The sequence below is a fragment of the Equus przewalskii genome, chromosome 4 (assembly GCF_037783145.1).
Source record: "Equus przewalskii isolate Varuska chromosome 4, EquPr2, whole genome shotgun sequence".
NCBI lineage: Eukaryota > Metazoa > Chordata > Mammalia > Perissodactyla > Equidae > Equus > Equus przewalskii.
Window position 1 is genome coordinate 92471301 of NC_091834.1, and position 20810 is coordinate 92492110.

Here is a 20810-nt window from a genome sequence, read left to right on the forward strand (position 1 = left end):
GGGGAGCTGAGTTAGGACCCAGGTGTCCCAGCCCCAGACTCCGCGCCCCCGCTCTGCGCGGCTGGCCTCCAGCCGAGGGCGCGGGCGGCGGGGCTGCGGGCTGGCCCGCTCCGCCGCGCTCCGCCCCGCCCCACCCGCTCCGGCTCCTCCCCGCGCATCCCGCTCCTCCCCACGCATCCCGCTCCTCCCGGCTCCTCCCCGCGCCCGCTCTGCGCGGAGGCTGCGGCTCGGCGGGGCAGGCGGCGCGCAGGCCGGCGGCGGCGAGCGGGCGCAGCGGCTGCGGCGCGGGAGCCGGGCTCAGAGGCGGCCTGGGGGGCCCGCAGGGCGCGCGCAGCGCCGAGGGCGCGTCGGGTTGGGCTCCGTACCCGGGCGCAGGAGCGCGGGCGCGGCGCGGCGGAGCGCAGGGCATGGAGCCCGCCCGCCAGCCCCCGGCCCGGGAGCCCCCCGCCAGGGAGCCCCCTACCCGGGAGCCCCCCGCGCGGGCCCGGCCGCCGCCCCCAGCCGCCCGCCCCGCGCCCGCCCCCGCCGCACCCAGGCCGCGCTCGCCCGGCGAAGCGGAGGGCCGCGGCGCCGAGGGGCTGCTGCGGCGATCGGGCTCGGGCTACGACGGCAGCACCAGCTGGAAGGCGGCCTTGGAGGGTAAGCGCGGAGCGGTCCTCCGTCCCCCAGCCCGGGACCCGGAGGCGGGTCAGAGTCACCTTGGCGGGTCTCCCGGAGGGGAGCGCGGGGAGCGCGACTCTGGAACCCGGAGGACTGATTTTAGGGCCATAGGGTGCCACCTAGGACGGGGGAGGAGGATGTAACTGGGGACCACTGTAGTGACAGCCTGGACCCTGCCTCTGCAGCTCACTCACACTTTGTCCTTGGGAGCAGGTTTCATGCTCTGAGCCCCAGTTTCCTCGTGAGTGAAGGCGACAGTTACTGTCTGGCACTCGCCTGATGGGCATGTTGAGAGCGTGGCTTGAATCTGTAGCAGTGGAAATGCTTTGGGCAAAGTGACAAAAGCTGTAGACCCCAGAGATGGTGCCGGTGCCCTGTGAGAAGGGGGTGGGGGGTCACCTGGTGGTGATGGTGCTGCGTGGGGAGGGGAGAGGTAGAGAGTGTGCTGGAGGCTCTTCCTTGTAAGATCATGGGTCCTGCCTACCCCTTCCAGTCTGACGGGCTCAGGGAGTGACCCCTGGTGGGTCAAAGGGGCAGTAAGCAAAGTGGAAAATAGATTTCAAGTTCGTGAGTTCTTTTAGGAAACTTTGTGGCCACTGGTGGTGTGTGGGGTGGAAGATGCTGGAGTTGGCAAGAGAGAGGCGGGCCCTCTGGACTTCTCATACTCCTGACACCCCCAGTCCAAAGGCGGGGGACCTGGGCGGCATTCACTAGGGAAGCCCAGTCTAATCACCCAACCCATAGGGAAGGAGTATCAGGAAAAGAGGGCTTCCTGGAGTAGGTGACCTCTTAGGAGAGGTGGAGAGGAGAAGAAAGGGTGCACCAGGCTCAAGGAGTGACAAGTGCAGGGGCCAAGTGGCCAGAGCTCCCCTGTCCCTTGTTGGGAACTGAACTCCGGAATACCAGGATGGGGGGAGGGGTGAGAAGAGATGAGTCTGGAGGGCCCAGACGGTGAGTGGCCACCCAGGCCTTGCCCAAGAGTTGGGACTTTGTCTGAAGAAGCCATTGAGAGGTTTTAAGCCTAGAATGAGACAGTAGGTTTGCCCTTGGAAAGGTGGTTGTGGCCCAGAGGGGTCAAACCAAGGCCAGGTCAGGGAGGACGCATGGGCAGTGGTCAGGGGAGGGACATAACCAGCACCTGCCAGGACAGGTGCCTTGCCGAGGGGAGAAAAGTGGGGACAGTAATGTCAGCCTTTGGCCCAACGGCTGGTGGGCCGGGGGATGTGGACTGTCTGTGCGGACTCCAGAGGGAGAGTTGGATGCCTGCATGGTGATTTGGGACAAAGGAGGCAAAGATGTTGTGTCTTCAAGTAGAAGAGCTCTGGGCTGAGAAGAGTTGAGTTAAATAAAGGTGGACAAACGCCTCTCTTTGGTGGGCATCTCCGAGTGCGCTCTTGGACTTGCCCGTCAGCCCCTGCATCTCTCCTGTGCAGGTTACTTCTTGAAGTTGCTCACTCCTCTTGCCTGTATGCTCACTCCTCTTGCCTGTATGTCTTCATTCGTAAGCATTTCTGCAGAGTCTGCCCTAACCTAACTCTAACTCCCCGATGGTTAGGGCCGCTCCAGGGGTGGTGTGGCCTCGTTCAAAGCCTCGGGCTTGCTGGTTCCTGTTCTCCCTCCCGCCCAGACCAGAAAGGACAGGCCCTTTCTGCTTCCTACTCCCGGCTGAGGCTGGGCGACCGCTTGTGAGTTACGCTGAAGAAGCAGCCGCACAGCGGGCAGGGAAGTGGCCCAGCGGCTCTCTTGGGACACTGGGTCTTCCAGCCCCTGCGGAGCCTAGCCCACTCCATGCTTAGTGCCGGTTGGGGCCCAGCCTTGTCTCACCTGTCCTGGCATGGCTCCCTACCCTGCCTGGCTCTGTGTCTCATGCCATCTCTGGCCCCTGCCCTCCTGCCCCCTGTCCTCCCAGAAGCAGCTCCACCCTTGATGCTTGTGGCCCTTGGGAGCCCATGGACTTTTTCCACAGGAGTTTTAGGATCTGGAATCTGAGTCCCTGCCAGGGGCTTCCCCTTTGCCACTGGTCCCCTGAGGGTCTCCTGGGGGTTCCCTGGGTGTCCCCGTCTCCTGTCAGTGGAGGGGAGCTGTGGGCCCAGGGCTGATGCTGTCCAGGGTGCTGCCGTGTGGGCCCAGCACTGTCTTTGCCCTGGTCTCCCACATTCCCTCACTCTTCCTTCCCTTCCACAAACGTTTGTGGAATGCCCACACTGTCCAGGCACAGCTGTTGGCTCTGGGAGCATCCCTGCCCTAGCGGAAATCATGGGACAGGGGCTGGGGCAGCCTGGCGAGATACAAAGAGCACAGAGTCTGGAGTTAGGTAAGCCTGTGCCAGGTCCTTCCGCCGCCACAGGCTGGCAGGTTTCCGAACTTGTTTGAGCTCATTTTCCTCCTCTGCCTAGCTAGATAGTTATTTCTGCCTCTCAGGGCTATGCAGACGAAGGCGCTGGCATGTGGGCTGTGTGTAGGGGACTCCTCTCCCCAGCCACCTGGACTCGGCGCCCTGCAGCCCTGGTGGGGAACTCAGTTGAAATCCTTTGACTGCTGGTCTGCCTACCTTGAGTCTACTCCCTGCTAGACTGGAGTCCACATAGTGAGCCCAGTCCGCGAACACTGAGAAACACCGTGATCAGGGGAGGGGTCTGCCAGGTCTGGGGATCACAGGGTTTTGCAGCCCCTGCTTAGCCAAGCACCCATCTTGAGAGAAAAGGGAGACTTCTTGACTTGACCGAGCTGATACTCAGGGGGCCTGTGCTCCTTCCTTACCATGCGCCCGACATTTATTAAGCACCTGCTGTGTGCTGGATGGGTGCTGGGGACTTTCCCAATGCTGTCTCATTTAATCCTCACATCTACCCTTGCAAGGGCTTGGCCAGCATTCTATTTATTTTATAGATGAGGACACAGGCTCAGAGAGGCTAAGCGTCTTGCCCAAGGACACGTGTTGGTTGCTGACACATGAAACCCCCCCATCGGGTTTGCCACAAGGCTTCTCTGACGTGAAAGCTCTTACACTGTCCTGTGCTGACCAAAGACATCGGGCTTGGTGAGACGAATGGGGGAGAATCAAATCGTGCTTGTGATGCTTGTGGCTCTCCTCCCCACGCTCCTCAGACAGTTCTGCCACCTCCAGCACAGACATTTTTCTTCTTCCCAGCTTAGGTGAAAAGTGAACTTCTTCAATCATAAAGCTGGGATTAGAGCCCAGGTCTTTAAGACTTTCCTTAGATGAACAATCAGCTTTATAAATAGAAAGCCAAACAGAAGTTTTCCTGACCAAGTCTTCCTCCCCGTGGATATGCACCTTTCCTTCCACCCCCCTGTCTCGGGAGGAGCCTCGAAAAGGTGACCCAGTGCTCTGGCCCGGGTTCTGGAAAGACTGGAGGTGATGTGAGATGGGAATATTTCTGGCATTGGGCTCAGGAGCCGGTGGGGGCGGGGGGGGGGGGTGGCCTGGGGGCGTGGGAGGGGGCCAGAGTGAGTCTGCGTCTCTCAGGCTATAGATTTTTCAGTGCTCACTGATTCTGAATTTTTAATGTTGAAAGTTTCTTGATTAGGCCTAAACCCGCAACTTCCTGGTCAAAACCACACACATGCATTTAGCAAAGCCTCTTAAAAATTTAAAAATTACCAAACTCTACATTTGATCTTTTTGAGCAGTCAAGATTGTGCTCGCCAGCCTGTGGCCCTGACGACTTGGAGACGTCAGCTGTGAGTCTGGTTTGGGCCGTGGTGTGAGGGTGATGGCAGATTTGTCTGGGCTTGGAAGCCAGATCTTTTCAGTGGTTCTTTCTAACGTTAGGCTAAATCGTATACCTTTATAAACATATGTGAACTGCCCCCTCAAACTCCATCTAACACGGGCCACTGCGTGGAGGAGGGATTGTTGAGTTAGATGTTGCTATGGCTTGCATTGTGTCCCCCCGAGAGATGTGTTGAAGTCCTAACCCCTAGTACCTCGGAATGTGACCTTATTTGGAAATACGCCGTTGCAGATGTCATTAGTTAAGATGGGGGCATACTGGAGTAGGGTGGACCCTAATCCAATATGACTGATCTTTGTAAGTACACATGTGCATGAAGACAGAGACACACAGGGAGGAGGCCACCTGACAGTGAAGGCAGAGATGGGAGTGGTGCAGCGGCAGCCAAGGAGCGCCAGAGATGATCAGCAAACCACGGAAGCTAGGACGAAGCAAGGCAGGATTCTGCTACAGGTTCCAGAGAGAGTGCGGCCGTGCTGACACCTTGATTATGGACTTCTGGCCTCCAGAACTGTGAGACAATAAATTTCTAGTGCTTTAAGCCGCCTGTTTCGTGGCACTTTGTTATGTCAACCCTAGGAAACTAATACCACATTGTTTTGCTCAGCCCCACAGCCGTCCTCCATGAGGGCAGACAGTGAACAATGAGTGGGACTCCCTAGCCTATCCTTTCTCTGTGCACAGTTCAGCAGCCAGAGCAGTTATCCCCAAGGAAGAATGAAGAGGCTCCTCGGCTCTGGTGATGTTGGAGACACATGCACAGATTCCCCTTTCCCCAGAGGGCCATCCACATGGCCTTTCCTAGAAACTCAGTTGAGTTTAAGGCTGACCAAGGCCACTGTCATTCAGTGTAGCTAAGTTCCCCTCGTGTTCTGGTACCAGTGGGTGCTCTGTTGCATGCAAGGCAGTGACTGAGCCCGTGTAGGGCCTCCAAAGACAGAAGAGCACAGCCCTTACCCAAGAGGAGCCTGTGGGCTGCTCATCAGCGTCCTGATGGTAATTGCTGATGTTGAAGTAGACCTTATCATGCCAGGCACTGTTCTAAGTACTGCACATTGAATTCTCATAAAATTCTAAGAGGCAGATAGTATTGTTACTTCATTTTAAAGATGAGGAAAATGAAATAAAATAGAAGCTAAGGAATTAGCCATGCAAAAGTTATTCAGTCATCTAGAAAGTGGCAGAGCTGGGATTTGAACCCAGGCAAAGTGGTTTAAGACAGTATATTCATATCCTCAATGCACAAAGGGTTACAGGGCCGTGTTGTAGAAGAGGATTGAGAGGCGTGTAAAGGGAGAGGAGGGATATGTACAGTGTGCTGGCCACAGGCAGCCGTCATGCAGCTCAAGGGGGATCCCTTACGGGACAAACTGCCACTGAGGATAGCAGAGCAGACACAGAAAGACCCCAGGTCTCGAGGACAGGTGTGAGCCTCTGCTCTTACCATACCTGGAGTGCCCTGCCTCTGGACTCCTGGTCACTCGCCAGCATAGACCTTGCTCATAGGAAGGACTCCAAAATGTTTGCTGGACTTGCAGGTAAAGATGGCAGACTGAGTGCATGCATTTGTTCTCTTTCCCTTCTGAAGCCTACTAATACAATAGTAAAGGGGTTTTTAAGAGGCCACAAGGACAAGAACAGGAGAGGAGACAGTAGCAATAAAATTGAGAGCTAGGGAGCAAAAGTGAGTGGTAACTGATTCCACAGGCCCGAGAAAGTTCAGAAAGCAGAGGAGCAACCCGAGTCACACATAGGACCCCCAAAGCACAGAGATGGGGGCACCAGTCATCAGGGCAGTGAGTGAAGATGGTGCTGAAAACAGGAGGCTTGGTTGAACCTCCTGGTTGAACCAGGTTCAACCTGGTTGAACATTTCTTTCGAAAGGATTTAGATCTCCAGATCCTCCTCCTGTTCTCTACAGCTTCTTCCCAGCCCAGGCAGGGAGCCTGAGGTGAAATCTCATGAGAGAGGGTCTCTTGACACCAACACATTTGAGAGCAAGCAATTAAGGTGACGTTCACATACTGAAAGCTGAGGATGGCCTCTCATCCTCTTCTCCTGGCCAATCCTACACCCTCCAGGAGGGGAAACAGAAGAGCCTTCTCCAGGGACTCTGACCCACCCAAGAGGAAAAACCCAAGGAGGTCAACATACAGAGAGCCTTGAGGATCAGCCCAGCCAGATCACTTTGCTGTGACCCCCACAGTCAACAAGCCCCTCCATGTCTCAGAGACTCCTGTGAACTCTTTAGTCCTCCTGCCTTAATCATGAACAAATAACCAAGAATCTCCAGACATCAGAGCAAAGTCTTTAACATGCAAACTAGAGACCAAAACAAATGAAGAAAAAAAGTGCAATTTGGAGGAAACAGAGATTATCCAGCGAAGAATAAACTTTCCACCCACCTCTCCTCATTCCCCTCCCCCAACAAACTATCAGTAATATCCTCAGAGAGATGAGAGTAAGGATTGCATCATTAAAGTAAGAAAAGGATGCTTTAAGAGGAGGTATTCAGAGAACAGTAGCAACAAAACCAAAAAAACCTTAGAAATTAAAAATAATTGCAGAAATGAAAAATTCAGTAGAAGGATAGGAAGGTAAAGTTGAAAAAAATCTTCCAGGAAATAGAGCAAAAAAGGCAAAGAGATAGTGGGTAAGGGAGAGGAAGAGAAAAACCAGAAACTTGGAGCACCAATCCAAGAGGTCCAACATTTGAAGAACGTGACCTCCAGAAAGACGACAGGGAAAATAGATGAGAGGAAACCATCAATGATACAATTAAAGAAAATGTCCTGGAACTGAAGGACATGAGCTTTCAGATGGAAAGGGCCCATTGACTGCCTGCTCTCGTGGATGAAACGGACTCAGACCAAGGCATGGCATGCATGATCAAATTTGAGAAGACTGCATGATGAAGAAAAGATCCTAAAAGCTTCCAGAGGGGAAAAAAATAAACAGTTGATTGTTAAGAGGATCGTGGATCAGAATGGCTCTACAATTTTCAAAAGCAACACTGGAGCTAGAAGACAATTAAGTAATGCCTTCAAAATTTTGAAGGAGAATTATTTCCAACCTGTAGTTCTCAGGCCTCTGAGTTCACAACTCCGGGGCACACCATTCACTGCTGAGCACAATGAGGAGAGTTCTTTAACATGGAAGCCAGAGACCAAAACAAATGAACAGAAACAAAGCACTTTGGGATGGATAGGACTATCCAGGGAGGAATAAACTTTCTGCCCCTTGGAGGTTTGTGCAGTGCTGTGGTCCTGGTCTACCCTTTCTCACACAGCCATTGGAAAGATGTGCTCCACCAAAACAAGGGAGTAAACCAAGAAAGAGGAAGACGTGGGCTGGAAGGAGCAGGAGAGCCAGCACAGGAGAGAGGCAGAGAGATCCTCAGGCTGCTCGTGAAGGGAGGTCCCAGGGTGGCCACTGGGCTTAGACAGCAAAGTCAGATCAGAGCCTCTCAGGTGGTTCTGGGGGCATTTCTTTGAGAAGGTTGTTAGAGACTGAATGTTTGTGTCCCCCCAAATTCATATGTTGAAGCCTTAACCCCCAATGTGATAGTATGAGGAGGTGGGGCCTCTGGGAGATAATTAGGTTTAGATGAAGTCATGAGGGTGGGGCCCCCATAATGGGATTAGTGCCCTTCTAAGAACACAAAGAGACTCCAGAGCTTCCTCTCTCTGCCACGTGAAGACATGTGGAGAAGGCGGCCGTCTGCAAGCCAGGAAAAGGGCCCTCACCAAGAACAGAACCTGCCAGCACCTTGATCTTGAACTTTCCAGCCTCCAGACCCTTGAGAAATAATTGGCTTTTTAAAGCCACACAGTCTATGATGTTTCGTTATAGAAGCCCGAGCTGACTAGGACAAAGGCGAAAGAGAATTCCCGATATTGTCTCATCATCTTAGAAGAGTTTGGGGGTTGAAATAATAACAAGCACATGGAAGTCTAAACAAAGGAAAAAGAAGACCATGATTAACTACAGGGAGACAAGACGTGTAGAACTGAAGATCATACTATACTGAGAGGCTTCGCTGGGAGTAGCGTTCACATTGTCATAAGACTCATCCGCATTGTCAGTCTAACCCATCTCTGGTTTGAGAGGGCAGGAAGTGTGTGAGAGGTCGTGGTGGGAAGGTACTGCAGAGCGAATTAAACCCATCCTTACAGTGGGAAGTCAATAAATGATATCTTAAATGGAAAAGTCAAGAAGTCTTGACATACACGTGACATTTAGAGATTTGGAGGCAAATACCCAAAGAATTGGCTAAAAGAATTGAAAGTGGTTGCTTCCTGGAAGGGGCGATGTTTTTTGTTTGTTTGTTTGATGAGGCCTTGTAGAATTTCTCAACTTTAGATCTGTGCTTTTCTGATCCTTGATGAAGGACCAGGTTTCTTTTCCCAATCCTTGCAAAGTAGAATACAAATGAATTCCTAGAAACATGTTCGTGCACTTGGATGTCATGGCAGTGTTAAACTGCTATAAAAGTTTCTGGATACTTCCTCTCCATTCTGATACGTACCTCATCATGGATGAGTAACATTTTACAGACCAGCACTCGTCTGTGTAGGTGCCACTTTCATCAATGCTCACACTTAACTTTGGTTTCAAAAAAAGACTTAAAAAAGGGAGTTTTCACTATGAGGATGAGTATAATAAAAAAAAATAGAAGCTAAAAAGTGTTGGCGAGGTGCTGGAGAAATTAGAACACTTGAGTGCTGGCACTGCTGGTGGGGTGTAAAATGGTGCAACCGCTGTGGAAAACAGTTTGGTGCTTCCTCAAAAAGTTGAACCTAGATTTACCATATGATCCAGCAATCCTGCTCCAAGGTATATACCCAAAGGAAGTGAAAACAGAGGCTCAAACAGATATGTGTGCGCCAATGTTCATAGTAGCATTATTCACAATAGCCAAAAGGTGGACACAACCCTGTGTCAATCAACAAATGAATGGATAAGCAAAATGTGTATGTTCATACCATGGAATATTATTAAGCCATAAAAAAGAAATTCTGATATATGCTACAACATGGATAAACGTTGAAAACATTGTATTAAGTGAAATGAGTCAGACATGAAAGGACAAATATTCTATGATTCCACTTAGATGAAATATCTAGAATAGGCAAATTCATAGAGATGGAAAGTAGATTAGAAGTTACCAGAGGCTGGGGGGAGGCGGGAATGGGAGTTAATGTTTAATTGGTACAAAGTTTCTATTTGGGGTGATGAAAAAGTTTTGCAAATGGACAGTGCGGATGGTTGTACCACATTGTGAATGTAATTAATGCCACTAATTGTACACTTAAAAATGGTTCAAATGGCAACTTTTATGTATATTTTATAACAATAAAAAAAACTTTAAAAGACTGTATGTCTAAAGTCCAATGGTTCTTTCATTAAATATAAAATAAAAATTTTAAGTGGTAACAAAAAATAAAAATAAAAAAAGGAGAAGCCAGAGGCTGGGAAAGGGTTTGTGGAGAGGATGGATGGTGTCGAGGTGGCAGGATTTTGAGCCGTAGCAGTGGAGAAGAATTTTGGGAGCAAAGACCCGGCACAGGGCGGCGTGAGGCGGACTGGGTTGTTTCAAGAAGTCTGTGTGACTGAAACCGGGCACCAGGTAGAGAGGCAGCAGGAGATTAAAGATCGGAAAGCTCTGACAGCCACAGACGGGGTTCAGGTGCGTGGCCCCGGAGGGAGGGTTTTTAAGCAGAAGAATCACAGAATCAGAACTGTGTCCTAGAACAGTGACTCGCAGACTTCTGTGTGCTTCAGGATCACCCGGAGGGCTTGCTAAAACAGACCACCCGCAGAGTTTCTCACTATGAAGCCTTGGGGCTGGCAGTTGGGATTGGCTGTGGGGGGGGTGGCTGGGAATTGAACCGCTTTCTCTTCTCCTCAGACACCACCACACGTCTCCTGCTGGGGGCCATCGCCGTCCTTCTGTTCGCCATCCTGGTGGTGATGAGCATCTTGGGTGAGCATGGATGTCAGAACACACGCAATTCAGTTTATACACACCTTGTCAAAAGCACGTCTACTTAGGAAAGAAAAGTTCCAGACATACCATGAATTCTGTGGAGGATAAAGTAAATAGAAAATAGAGTGTTAATTCGAGATGATGGCATTTTAGCCTAAAATAATATATTCACACATCAGCTATACACGTCCCTTTTACTAAGCCGTGCAGGGAAAGTGGAGATGTCCTGTAGGCACTATTGCATAAATATGCTGCGAGAACGCAGAACAAACCTGAGGGGGCTGGTTAGGCAGGCACTGCTTCTTGGAGGAGATGATTTGGGGATAAGGGCCTTTAAAGATCACATTCATTCATTCAACAAACATTTACTGAGCCCTGCTGTGTGTTATGCCCAGGGCTAAGTGCTAGGGATTTAAAAAAGAAAAAGATGAGTGTGATATCATCTTCCCCGTCCAGTTATAGAGGTATTGCTGCTCTAGGGCGTCCCAGAGCAGGAAACGTGTGCTAAACCCTGAAGAATGAATAGGGCTTTCCTGGAGACCAGGAGATGGAGGGAACAGAACATCCCGAGGGTGGAAGAGGCCTGAGAAACACAGAGTGGTGTGTGGGACTGAAAAGGTTGAAAGAATAAAAAAGGAGGAAACTGCCACTAAGGACAGGCGAGGCTACGTGACCAGGGAGTTCGGCTGCCTTTAATGGATTCGAGTCAAAGACTGTCGTGCGTTCTGAAGGGTTGAGTTCAGTGGCTCTGTCTTTAATCTTTGAGAAGCGCCTTAATAAGACCAGGAGTGGGCACCTCAAAATGGGAGAAAAGTCCACTGACAGCATGAGTCCCTACCATCCCGCCTGGAGGGCGTGCATGATGAGCAGCGAGCTTGAGTGTTTAGAAAGGAATATATTGACCGCTGGCGCCAGCTGGGATTCACTCAGAATAATTACCACAAATTAATCAGTTTTCTCTTGTCTTGTTGCTAGGTTGGGAGGTCAGGGCCGTGTGTAAAATAGCATGTTGTGATTTCAGTAGAGTACAACAGAGTCTCTTCAGAGATCCTCGTGGAAAAGCAGTCGAAATGTAGCCACACCACGGTCAATACTCCTGCGTGGCCCTGCCGCTCACTGAGCGGAGTTGCCGGAGTGTCGATTAATTAATTGGTGTCGGTGTGGCTGTGGGTCCCAAGGGCTGGAGTACCATGGGTCCACTCTTGGCTCTGTCCTGGCCTACATTTTAATCAATCACTTGTATGAACACAAATGGAATTTGTAGGTGATGCCATCCAAAGAGGGGTGCTTCACATGACAGATGAAAAAAAAAATCAAGATTAAAATGTATCTTTAAAATCTCAAACGAGTCAATGTGCACAAGATAAATGTGGAAGAAATAAATCTAAGATGCTGCCTTTGGATTTGAAAAGTGATTTACACGTGATCTGGACACTGGAGAGACTGGACCTGGAAACAGATCATGTGAAAACAGTTGAAGAGTATGGCTTCATTCCTTTTGGCAAGGAGGCCCTTTGGGAATCTGATGGAAGCTCCGGGCTTCCTTCCCAGAAAAGTGCGTGTATGCACGTACGCACAGATTCTTTTCACTGAAACAGTCTGCGGAGCGGAAGGCCCGTAGCACCTGGGAGGCAGCATGGTGATCACTGTTGCTGCTGGGGGGGACGCATCTGACGTGTTCTATTTGTTCTGGTGGCGCTGTTTTCGGGGTGATGTGGGCACACTGCAGTGAGCCAGGCAGGATGGAGACGGCTCTGGAGAGCATGCCCTGCCAGGAATTGTGGAAGAGATGGTGCCTGGATGAGGGGAGTCTGGTGTCCTTCAAGTAGGCGGTAGACGTGGACTGAGTATGCTCTGGATTGCTCTGGAGGCATATCCTGGTCACAGGAAGGCAGGCTGGGGCTCAAAATTGAAAAAGAACTTTCCAGCAGTTCAGAGGTGGAACAGGCTGCCTTGTTAGCTAATGAGGGTGTAGCCAATGAGAGTGGGCCCATCGAGCCTGCCATCGTTCCCACCCTGGCTCGAGAGATAGGATGCATGGCCTCCAGGTCCCTTCCAAATCTGAGTTTCTGGGGTTCCACACCTTGGGACGTTTGCAGAAAGAGAGGAGATCTTAACCCAGAGGGTACCCTGCTGTCACTTCCCTTCATGGTGCTACCTCTGCCCACCTCCCAGATTCCTCCTCCTTATTCATTTAGTCGCCAGCCTTTCATCTCCTGGGCACTGTGAGGGGTGCTCACCTGAGCCACATGAGCTGTGTCGCTGAAGGGCACCAAAGTCGAGGCGGGTGGAGAGAGCGGTGGGGAGCAGCGTGCGATTCTTCAGGGCCAGGTGGGGCCAGGCACGCTGGTGGATGCTGAGCCCCGTCTCTCTTCCCCGCAGCTTCCAAGGGCTGTATCAAGTGCGAGGCGCCCTGCCCGGAGGACTGGCTGCTCTATGGGAGGAAATGCTACTTCTTTTCTGAGGAACCGAGAGACTGGAACACGGGCAGGCAGTACTGCCACACCCACGAGGCCGCGCTGGCTGTGATTCAGAGCCAGAAGGAGCTGGTGAGTGCTGGGGTCGGGGGGACCTTAGGGGAGAGGGGTGCCTCAAGGATGTGGTGTCCCCATGACGTGTTACCGGAGCACGCACAGCCACTGCCCAGCCTGGGGTGTGCAGGTGAGCCCCGTGGGGTCTGAGCGGGTTCACGAGTGGCTCTTGTTTCCACTGCTGTAGTCAAGGCCAGCTGTGTCGATCCAAGGCTGGCGTGCTGAGCTCAGCTCAGTGTTGTGAAGGGCGAGCATTACAAATTGTAAATGCCTTTGTTGATCATAAAAACACATTGGCATCTTCTACTAGTCCAAATCAGGGCATGATCTCTCATGTAATGCCCCAAACAGTTTTAGCAATAGAAATGTGAAAGAAAGGCAAGTCATGAGTCAAGTGGCCATTGTGGATTTTGAGGGTAACAGTGATGTGACAATTCAAAATAGCAGATAATCTAAAAATCAATTCTGTTTGTCTCTGATACACAATGTGATAAGCCCCTGCTGCAGAGAAAGGCCCAGAAGTATGCAGGTAGAAGGACAACCAGTCTGAGCATTGAGATATGTCCCAGATAATCCATCAAGTAGAAAATCAGGAATGCTGGCATGCTGGGCTGCTGAGCTAGGAAGACAGCCGTGTTCCTGGCTTCCTGGCCCAGTGTGCATGTCCCAGAGCTGGGTTCCCTACAGGCTGTTGCAGGCAGCTGCTGGGAGGTCAGTGTCAGTTCAGGGTCCTCTCTGACCCCAGCTTCTCACCCTTGGCATGCAGTGAAGGGTGCCCCTCTTGGCGTGTGTACGTTGTGGGAGCCAATCTTCCGAGCTGGGGGTCAGTCTTAGGATGTGTGAGCAATCGGGAGACTGCGTCTAACTCTGAGGTTTCTTTCTTCCTTGGTGCAGGAATTCATGTTCAAGTTCACACGGAGGGAGCCCTGGATTGGCCTGCGCAGAGTTGGGGACGAATTCCACTGGGTCAATGGGGACCCGTTTGACCCGGACACGTGAGCTGAGGCTTCATCTTCTGGCCACTGAGCTTAGACTGGGGAAGGCCTGGCCCCCCGGACACAACCTCCCGAGGGAAAACCGCTTGGTTTTGTGCTGCTAGAGCTACAAACCTGTAGGTTCAGTGGTGTGACATAGAGACCCATTCATGACGATGCCTGTACCTCTCTCTCCCATGAGGTCCTGCCTGGTTTGGTGGCTCTGCTTCATGTAGTCATCAGAGGTTCCTGCTGCCAGGGCCCAGGCTCTTTCCATCTTGTGACTCCCCTGTCCGTGCAGCAGCCCGTCTGCGTGGCTCAGTGTGGCTCAGAAGAAGGGGAGGCTGTGTCCTGGACATCCTTCTGTGTTGGCCAGAACTTAGCCACTTGACCACACCTGGCTGCAAGGGAGGGTGGGAGATGGGGCCTTTATCCTGCACAACCATGTGCCACCTAAACATTATTACCACGGAAGAAAGGGGATCTGAGCCCTGGGCACTACGAGCATTCTCTGAGACGACACCTCTTGGGGGTGTTGGTATGTGCAGTGGTGGTGTTATTTGTGTGGCCCAAGTGGTATGGAAATGAGCATGGGATGGGGTGGTGAGTGTGTGATGCCAGGGACGGGTTTGTGTTGTGGGGTGATGGTGGTGGTAGTCATGGGTGGTGGGGTATATGGCTGTGGCAGTAGGGGTGGTGATAGTGTGTGTGTAGGGGGGGCAGCCTAGGTTTAGGAAATGCAAGGAAGTGCAGACAGGGGAACAAGGACCTCAGCTTCTAGCCGAGACCCTAAGGCTGGAGGGATAGGCCCTGAGGAGGCGGGCGGAGGCACAGCTGTTGACCTGATGATGATGATGCGTGGGTGTCCTCAAGGTAGGAGAAGCAGAAGGGCACCCAAGACCCCCAGCCCTCCTCCGTGGCCAGAGGCTGTCCATCAGCTGCCCTCCCATCTGAGGCTGGCTTAGGGCCGTGTCAGTCCCCGCAGCCTGCAGGGGGTGATGGCCTCTGGAGAGCTCCTTCCCTTCTCCTTTCCCTGTCTCCTCTCTGCATCTTGCACCTCTCTTTGTCCTCATTGCCTCTTCCTCTTTTCCTCTTTCCCTTTCCTGCCACCATCCCAGATCTGTTCTTAGAGCAGTTGGAGAAGTCTTGCACTTTCTGCCCTCTTCTATGCCTTCTGGAACTTCTTGCTCCCAGAGCCTGGGAGAGCCCTAGAGGCCGGGGTTCCCAGAGTGCTGACCACCTGGTGACCACCTTGGGGCCACGTTTCCCTGACACTGAGGTGGCCTCGCCCCTGCACTTCCCCAAGGTCCTTCTGACACCTTCTCTTGTGAGACCCCAGTTCAGGCCTTGGCAGGGGACTCACATCAGGGTGACCAAATGAGGTTAACAAGAAATCTTGAGACTGGAAAGGGATGATTTTAGGCAGGGAGAACACCCCCCCACCCCCCAAGCCCAGTTCTAGGAATGATTCCTGGGCAGGCGACAGAGCTCAGGTGTTAAACATCGGGTTATTCGGGTTCTCCCCTAGCCGGTGAGGTCATTGAATTCCACTCATCTCTACCGAGCTCTTCCTTCTAAACACTGTGCGCTGAGGGGAGCCAAGATGAGAGAGGCGTGGAGCCCACTGTTCAGGAGCTGCCCGCCTCGGGGGCTGGAGGAGACAGACAGACACAGGCCCCCAGGAGGCTGTGATGAGTGGTGCCTGACAGCGCAGGCAGGGTGCTGCAGGGAGGGAAGGTGGGCAGAGGGTGGTCCTGACCTGGGTACTGGGCTCATGGGACGAGTGAGCTGACCTTGGAAGGATGTGGCAGCGCAGGGTTTGTCCAGAAAGTGTCCATGGGCATCCTCAGGGTGGCTGGAGCATGGGGCACGGAGGAGGGAGGCAGCGAGAGGCCATGCTAGAAGGGTCTGTCGGGGCTGAATGTCCTGGAAGCTGGCTCGAGAGGGAGGGGCAGGTCCCAGGGCCTCTGGCCACCCAGTGATGGGCTGTGTATGCAGGTCGTGAGTGCCTGGTCTTTTCTCTCCCGGCCACAGATTCCCCATCTCGGGCCCGGGGGAGTGTGTCTTCGTGGAGCCCACCCGGCTGGTGTCGACGGAGTGTCTGATGACTCGGCCCTGGGTGTGCAGCAAGATGGCCTACACCTGAGGTGGGTCAGGCCGGAGGCGGCCTCCAGCCGGTCCGAGACCTGCCTGCATCAGGCTCCTCTCCCAGGCGGAGCAGTGAGGGCGTTGGCCTCCTCCCTGAGCCCCTCTCCCTGGCCCCAGAGCCCTGGTTCCTGGTCTCCTTGGCCCCAGGCAGGTCCTGTGGCTCAGCAGTCAAATCCCACATGCTCAGTAGTGTAGGCACCTGTGCTCCAAGCATGTGCACACACACACACACACACACACGCATGCAAGTGCATGCGCACAGTCCCCTCTCAAGGCAGAGTCCACCCTTAGTCACCCCAACAAGTCCCTCCCTGGCCCCGCCCTGGAACAGTCCTTCCTCATGCGGCCCTGGTGCTTTGAGGAAGGATGGGGGCGGACGTGGATTGCACTAGTGACCGCACAGACAGGCCCCCTCCCCAGCCCTTTCCCTCCTGGCCACTGGTGAGGCGGGGAGGGATGCTCCCCGTCACCTGGCCCCTGCATCCACCCTCTTTGCTTTGCCGGGGGTTTTCAGACAGGCCCCTGCTGTGTCCATGGTGCTGTTGTGTTGGTCACTGATGGAATAAAGAGGTGACTGGCCTCCAGAGAAGTCTGCTGCCATTTCTTTCAAGGTTGTGGCTCGGGGGAGGGGTGGCGGCAGGTCCCTGGAGGCCTGTCTCTGGAGGGGCACCACCAAGACGCGCTAGTGTGGCAGGCGGCAGTGTGTAGGAACGGAGGACAAAAACACGTTCTGTGGCCTAAGGGCACCATTTAATTTTGCTTGGCCGCTGAGTTATTCTGAGATGTCTGAGGCCATCTGGCTCCCTCATTACTATCCAACTCAGTATGGCAACATTTATCTACACCTACCACGTGCCAGACACCACGCCAGGCATGGGGAGCAACAGCTTTATCCCCCAAGGAGCACACAGGGAGCCGAGGAAACAGCTTGGAGAGCACCAGAACATTCTGGAACACAGGAGAGGGATGGTGTATTCTGCCTTAGGGGAGGATGGGGTGAAGTGAGCAGGAGGATTAGCCATGGAGAGGAGATGATGTTCATGGGGCCCCATAAGAGTTTGTGCACGTCCTATGGCCCCGTCCTCTCCCCCTTGGTTGGCCTGGGGAGGAAGTAGGGGACTGGCGGTTCCCTAGGACCTTGAGAGGCTCCAAGTGCCACCTCCTCCAACACACACACACTTGGGGCCCCAGAGCAGCTGCAGTGGGGCCTGGGTCCTCCCAGTCTCCTCTCGTGTCCCCGGCTGGGTGAGATACAGGCGGCCAGCCTGGGAGCTGCGCATGTGAATATGGGTCCTGGCCCATTTTCAGAAACTAGCTCAGAGGGAAACCAGGTCCTGCTCTGGTCTGCTCAGTCCTTTTAGTGTCGGTTTTCAGACTAAACTGTCAACTTGGTTTTGTTGACCTTTCTGCAGGCTTTCTAGACATTTAGTAAAATACGGATATTTTATGGTTTCATATGTTGTCTTTATTGGGAAGCAGTGGGGAACCGGCGCGTACGGTAAGGAAGTGAAGGGAATCCAGCGTGGTGGTGGCGGGCCTCTAGGGGGTGGCAGGGAGCCCACTGCCTTCCAGCACCTGTGGGGAAGTGCGTTGAGGGACTGAGGAGTGAGGGAGTGGTGAGCGGCCGCCGCCGCCGTTTGTGGTGGGGGTGTCTCTCACTCACACGTGTTCTCTGTCAGGCACAGGCCGGTGGTTCTCACCAGCGTCTTCCCCTCAGAGACAGTGAGGCTCAAAAGCCTTAGCTCACTGATTTCCCTGTGGTACCTCATTTAATTCTTGCAGGAATGCCCGAGGCAGGTAGTGCTGCTGCAGGTGATGGAACTGTACCGTGGCAGGGACCCCAGGGCCATGAGGATGGTAGGGCCGGGCCTAGGGCTCCGAACTGTGCTCTCGTCCTGCGCTGTGGGTTCCTGTGGGGAGAACCCAGCCATGAGGTGGGCTGGGAAGTGTGAGAGGGCAGGGAACGAGCCATGAGCCATTCGGATCTTATTTCTTCTCTGCTGGTCCAAGCCTGCTGCCTGAAGCTTTCAAGGCACACTGGCAAATAAGTTCTCGTGACCTCGGGTTTGCCCTGGGAACACACAACAATCCTAAATCAGTTTTGTTCAGCTAAAGGAGCCCTGACTCAGGGTCACCAGTGTTTGCAGAGTTTTTCTATCTGGTTCCCACCAAGGAAGGAAACACAAGACAGAAACAAAACAAAACACTGGAACGTCAGACTTCAGAAATGTAGAAAATCCTTCCAAAGGTTATAAACCAGCCAAGCACCCCACCCGCCTACATGGGCTGACCGGGGCCCTGGTTGCTGGGCGGCAGTGCCCTGTGCTGTGCTCCAGGCGGCCACAGGGGGCAGCACTGACAGCGAGCACCCCCTGTTTCTGACCCGTGGAGCCCGTGTCTGCCTCGGCGGAGGGCCCGAGGGCCTATGCGTGCCCAAGCCCCATTCCTTAGTCCCTTTGGAAGTTATTCCCTTTCTGAGGTGACTCCTATGGGGTTGAGGGTGTGCTCAGCTTGGGGCCTGGGCTGCAGCTCCGTGGGCGGATTTGAACCCAGCCCCAGTCCCGTCCTGGGTGTAACCCCTGGAGCGCACAGGTGCCTGCGGAAGGCCGGAACACGCACACCGGCCACCTTCAGACGTCCTTTGCGAAGAGGCAGGATGGCAGGGGAGACTTTGTAGGAGGGCTCGCTGGGTGGTAGCATTTGGCACTGTGCTGGTGGGTTGAATGGTGTTTGCTTGTCAGTCCCCCACAACCCTGCAAGGTTGGCATTGTCGCCCGTTCTCACAGATGAGGAAACTGGCTCAGAGAGGCTAAGGGACTTGCTCCATGTTACACAGCTAGGAGGTGGTGGAGGCAGGATTTGAACCCAGACGCACCCTGACGGGGCCCTTGGGAAGCCACCTGTGTGGCAGGTGTGTCCCCTGCCCAGCCAGCCAGCTCTAAGGTCAGCTCTGGGGGGTGGTGGTGGGGGGGCAGTTTGTGGGTGCCAATGATGGAGAAGAGGCTGCCCTAAGGAAGGGACGTCGGGTGCCCACAGGCAGTTCCTTTTCTGGACGCTTTTGTCTTCTTCCTATAATTTTTCACACGAATTACCCATAAAGCGTGAGTAATGACTACTTCTCTCCCTTCCAGGCCCAGCTCGAGCCTCCTGGGATGCCTTCCAGCTGCAGCCCTCAGTGACACTCCTTTTCCCGTGGCCTCTAGCACTTAGGACTAGCCTCTCACATGGCCCCAGTCTGTGTGGCCTTGTCGTCTGTGCCTCCTCCCCTCAGGTCATCTGACCGCTCCTGTCATCTGATTATAAGCCCCTGGATAGCAGGGATTGTGTGTTGATGGCATCTTTGTAGCACACAGAGCACGTGCTCAAAACACTGTTGTAGGTGACAGTAAGATTGCCCCCAGCATCCTCTCTGAACTGTTTGCTGTGGCAGGAGAGAGCAGTGGCTGGCCCTCCTCAGAAGGCTTGTCTTTTTGGTTTTGGTGGGTGTGACGATTTTAGAGGCGCGGCAAAGCTGAATGCTGTCCTTTGTGTTGCTTCCATTACCTGAGCGCCCTCACAGTCCCCAAGCAGCTGGGTGTGCAGGGGCGATGGGGTCGAGCTCCCTCAGCCTCCCCAGTGTCCTTCGCACCGTGCGCAGAGCCAGCCGATGGGGAGACGGCTGTGTGAGTGGACACCAGCCCCGGGAGGGTCTCCGGCAGGGACTGGGGTTGGTGCTGAAGATTCTGTGACCACTGGGATAATCACGCTCACGTCACTGCCTCTTTGTGAAAGATGAGCTGGCTTTCAGAAATGCCCGCCTTCTGCCCCGAGCTCACCCCATGAGAGGTGAGCGCAGGAGGCAACTGCCTCTTTCCTCTGCCTGGTCTGTAGCGAGCCCCACACTGTGAGATTCAAACTCAGGGCCGCTGGAAAACCTCCTGCCACGCCCACTGGAGAGCCCACCTCTCTGCCAAGGCAGCCTGCAATAGACACATGCGAGGCCTGGCTCCGAAGACCTACCTGAGTCTAGTCTGCGGCTAGCTTTACCAACACACAGTCGTGTAGCTCAGGCCACTGTGCTAAACCTCTGTGGCCCCCGGCTTCACCTCCATAAAGTAGAAATCGTGCCTGCCCTGTCTGCCTCCCGGGGTTTTGAGAAATGTAGGTGTTAGAATTTCAGGGATTAGAAATTGCCCCATTCTCACTATCATGAAGCTCAGAGAGGTTAAATAACATATCCAAGGTCACACAGCTTGTGGCAGAGCTAGAATTGAGGTCTTGTGGCTCTCCCATTCCTTGTTGCACATCTCATGCTTTGTTCATTTGTTTACTTGTCTGCCGTCCATGCAGCAGTGGAAGCTCCTAGAGGGCAGGGATCTGCTCTCATTGTACTCCTTTGTTTCTCTAGCGCCTGGTACATACAGAAGGTGCTCAATAAATGTGTGTTGAACTAAACTGATCTTGACTCCTAGTTCAAGTGCTCTTTCCTCTACACCATGCTGTCTCTGACCCCGGAAACCTGCATGTCCAGTTCGGCTGCCCACAAAGTATGAGAACCGGCCGATTTCTAGAGAAGAGATACGCAAGATGTTCTGCCGCATGGCGTCACCCGTTTGGGTCTTCTAGTCTAGAGCACAGAATCCATTTGAGCAAATACATACACATCTAAGACACAATTGGAAGAACAAGAACAATGAACACGAATTAAGAGCTTAGTAGGGCCAGACACTGAGCTAAGCATTTCACACGTGAAGTAAGTGCTTACTAAAAA

The 20810-nt window shown here is 53.4% G+C and overlaps 1 protein-coding gene across 2 annotated transcripts; it reads left to right on the plus strand.

Moving 5' to 3' along the window:
* The first annotated feature begins 255 nt into the window (after positions 1-255).
* Positions 256-20494, plus strand: CLEC2L (C-type lectin domain family 2 member L). 2 transcript variants are annotated; one of them, XM_070616612.1, is made up of 6 exons: positions 256-639; positions 10330-10404; positions 12790-12956; positions 13833-13933; positions 15947-16059; positions 19192-20494. In XM_070616612.1, the coding sequence occupies exons 1-5, from the start codon at positions 408-410 to the stop codon at positions 16056-16058; spliced, it is 687 nt and encodes a 228-aa protein (XP_070472713.1). In that variant the 5' UTR covers positions 256-407; the 3' UTR covers position 16059; positions 19192-20494. The 2 variants fall into 2 exon arrangements, with proteins under 2 accessions (XP_070472713.1, XP_070472714.1); XM_070616613.1 differs by lacking the exons at positions 10330-10404; positions 19192-20494 and having other exon boundaries at positions 15947-16649.
* The last annotated feature ends 316 nt before the right edge of the window (positions 20495-20810 follow it).

Coding starts and splice junctions, on each gene's coding strand:
- CLEC2L (XM_070616612.1), top strand. CDS start 408: ATGGAGCCCGCCCGCCAGCCCCCGGCCCGGGAGCCCCCCGCCAGGGAG. Junction 640..10,329: donor CTGGAAGGCGGCCTTGGAGG/GTAAGCGCGGAG, acceptor TCTTCTCCTCAG/ACACCACCACACGTCTCCTG. Junction 12,957..13,832: donor TTCAGAGCCAGAAGGAGCTG/GTGAGTGCTGGG, acceptor TCCTTGGTGCAG/GAATTCATGTTCAAGTTCAC.